Source organism: Apis dorsata, unplaced genomic scaffold (genome assembly GCF_000469605.1).
Source record: "Apis dorsata unplaced genomic scaffold, Apis dorsata 1.3 scaffold_42, whole genome shotgun sequence".
NCBI lineage: Eukaryota > Metazoa > Arthropoda > Insecta > Hymenoptera > Apidae > Apis > Apis dorsata.
This window is the reverse complement of record NW_006263344.1, coordinates 491,428-493,971: the sequence shown is the minus strand read 5'-3', so window position 1 is coordinate 493,971 and position 2,544 is coordinate 491,428. Positions and strand designations below refer to the sequence as shown.

Genomic DNA, 2,544 nt, shown 5'->3' with positions numbered 1-2,544 from the left:
AGGAAGAGAAAATTCTTCCCAATCTCCACCGCTTTTCTTTTTTCCCTTTTTTTTTTTTTTTGTACAACAAATACTAATTTCCATCTCATCTTCCATTTTTAAACAACTACTAAAATTTATTCCTTCCGATTAAGATCTAAACACTGTCCTTCTAGTTCCCGGCTATACACACATTTTTCGATCGTGTCCGCGAGGGCCAGATTGGAGACAAAGTAAATCGAACTAAGAAACGAATGGAAAAAACGCCGTGGTCGGACAACGATCTTTGTACTTACAAATATATAGAACTATATGTATACAATTGATATATGCTTTACGAAGCCTGCTCTTCGTGAAATCGCGATTTAATATTTACAACGTATCGAGAAGAAAAAAAAAAAAAGGGTAACGAATAATAACGAGAAGAATACTGTAATAATGAAGAGAGCAAGAGATTCAACGGAACAACGCGCAAAATTCCGCGAATCCCTTTCAGGCAACGTAAACTGTTTTATTAAAGCTGCAAAGCGGCAATGTTGTCCCCACTGCATTTTTTTCTTTTTTTCCTTTTTTTTTCTTTTTTTTTTTCCTTTTTTTTTTTTCTTTTTTTTTTGATTAACTTCGACTATATAAATTGACATTCTAGATTTGTTGATAAATCGACAGCGAGCAGATTAACTATCATACGAATTTACATGCTCTCTCACGTTTGCTGTCGATTCTCTCTTTTCTAAAAAACTCGCCTGTAATTTTTCTATATTTAATTTTGACTATATTTGGAACAAAATTACTACACGCTGCTATTATGATATAAACGCGTGTGATCGATGCACGCCTGATTTTCATTCACTATCTTAATCTATATTAATCTCCGTTCCATTATAGTCCAACCAGGTACACTATTTTTCCTCGTTTCTTTTCTTAAATATTTACGAAGCATCGGCTTAACCCGATTAAAATTTTGATTGTGATGTTTCGATTGCGTATCGTGAATATTTAACGAAATTCGCGCGGATGAAGAACAGTTTTATTTTCCTTTCTCTATAACGAAAGTAAGGATCAGGCGACCTCGATCACTAACGTTACGTCACTCGCGGCGCTCAAACGCTGTGCGAATGAATATATACACAGCTAAAAACCTTGGCTACAAATTTCGCTATTTCCCTGTGTAATTCACGTGCTAAAAGACGCCGTGCAGCCTTTTTTATCAAGTTCATCCGAGTTCAAGACAATAAATAGAAAAACAATACAATTAGTGAAAAAAAAAAAAAAAATGGATAACTGCACGATTTCGATACGCTTTTTCTTCTCCTCTCGTGAGACGTATCCCTCTTGAGCTTGATCAGAGGGCCGCCGACACATTAAATTTTTACCTAGAAAATTTTTCCTAAACTGTACATAACGCTTCGAAAGCGTTAGAAGAACGCTAACCCTATCCTAGAATGTATCCCTCCTCCTCCCAACGCCGAGTTACAACGCTAACAAACGATCTATACGAACGCCTCCTCTGGCCACGAACGGATAATGATATATCCGCGATCGAATCTCGCGGACATTGTGATTACCGTAATCGGTGAAACGTTCATTCGCTCTGTTCCATCCGAAACACGATTTCCGTTCATCAGTCTTCTGTTTAAGCGGTGGACTCCTGCAGGCCGTAATAATGGACTCGCATATTCTCTATCGCTCTACACCATTCCAATGCGAATCCCTCGGGATCTTCCAGATAATACGTTCTGTTTGGCTGTAAAACGAGATGTAAAAGATTAGAAACAACGTAAATTATCCCTATAAGGAGGAAAAGAAAGATACTCACCGTGTGGACGAAGAAAATTTTGAAGCTCTTTGGCTCGACCCTAAGCTCCGGACTCCAGGGTATTTCCCCCTTGAGCACCATGTTCACAGGATCAACGTAGTACAGGTGTGGTCCGGTAGTGAGCAGAAGCATTCTCCGTCTCGCGAAGAGCCCTTTCCTTTTGTTAACGAACCCTTGCTTCAATATCAAGTTCCCCTCAACGAACCCGTCCCACTGATTAGAGGCACGTTGCTTCTCCAATCGGTTCCTGATCTCCTCAGGCGTTAGGTCGGCGATGTTACCGTCGCTGGTGATCTTGGTCCTCCTCGGCTTCTCGCATACGACGGTGCTGGTCTGCGCGGGTTTCTCGCGCTCGGTCGTTGCGTCCTCGTCGTCGTCGTCGTCATCATCCTCGCCGATGCCAAGACCGAGAAGCCTCGTCAGCTGTTTGTCGTCGAGGCCGGGCTCCAGGTGATCGGGAACCCTGTACTGCGACCTGAGCTCCTCGTTCTCCGACGTGCCGGGTAGGTAGGGGTATATCGGCGGCGGTGTCTGTTCGTGGAGGGTCTCGAAGTCGACACCCTCGAAGAACGGATGCGCCCTTATGCTGGGATAACCGGCACCGTGTTCGTCCTGCGCGCCCAATCTCTGCGACGGCTCGAGCACCAACAGCTGACTGACGAGGGACCTCGCCAGCTCGCAAAATCCATCGGGGATCTCGTACTCGAGCTTCAGGATTTTCTGGAATATCATGTACTCGCTCCTGGAGC

At 43.3% G+C, this 2,544-nt stretch overlaps 1 protein-coding gene across 1 annotated transcript in view; it reads right to left on the bottom strand.

Moving 5' to 3' along the window:
* Window positions 1-558: 558 nt before the first annotated feature.
* The window catches only part of LOC102672095 (3-phosphoinositide-dependent protein kinase 1), a 486,800-nt gene continuing 484,814 nt past the window's right edge, over window positions 559-2,544 (bottom strand). Inside the window, exons 6-7 of the mRNA XM_031513868.1 lie at window positions 1,796-2,544; window positions 559-1,723 (exon numbers count right to left, since the gene is read on the bottom strand). Coding sequence (XP_031369728.1) covers window positions 1,613-1,723; window positions 1,796-2,544 — 860 coding nt within the window. The 3' untranslated portion in view covers window positions 559-1,612. The remainder of the gene's footprint in view (window positions 1,724-1,795) is intronic.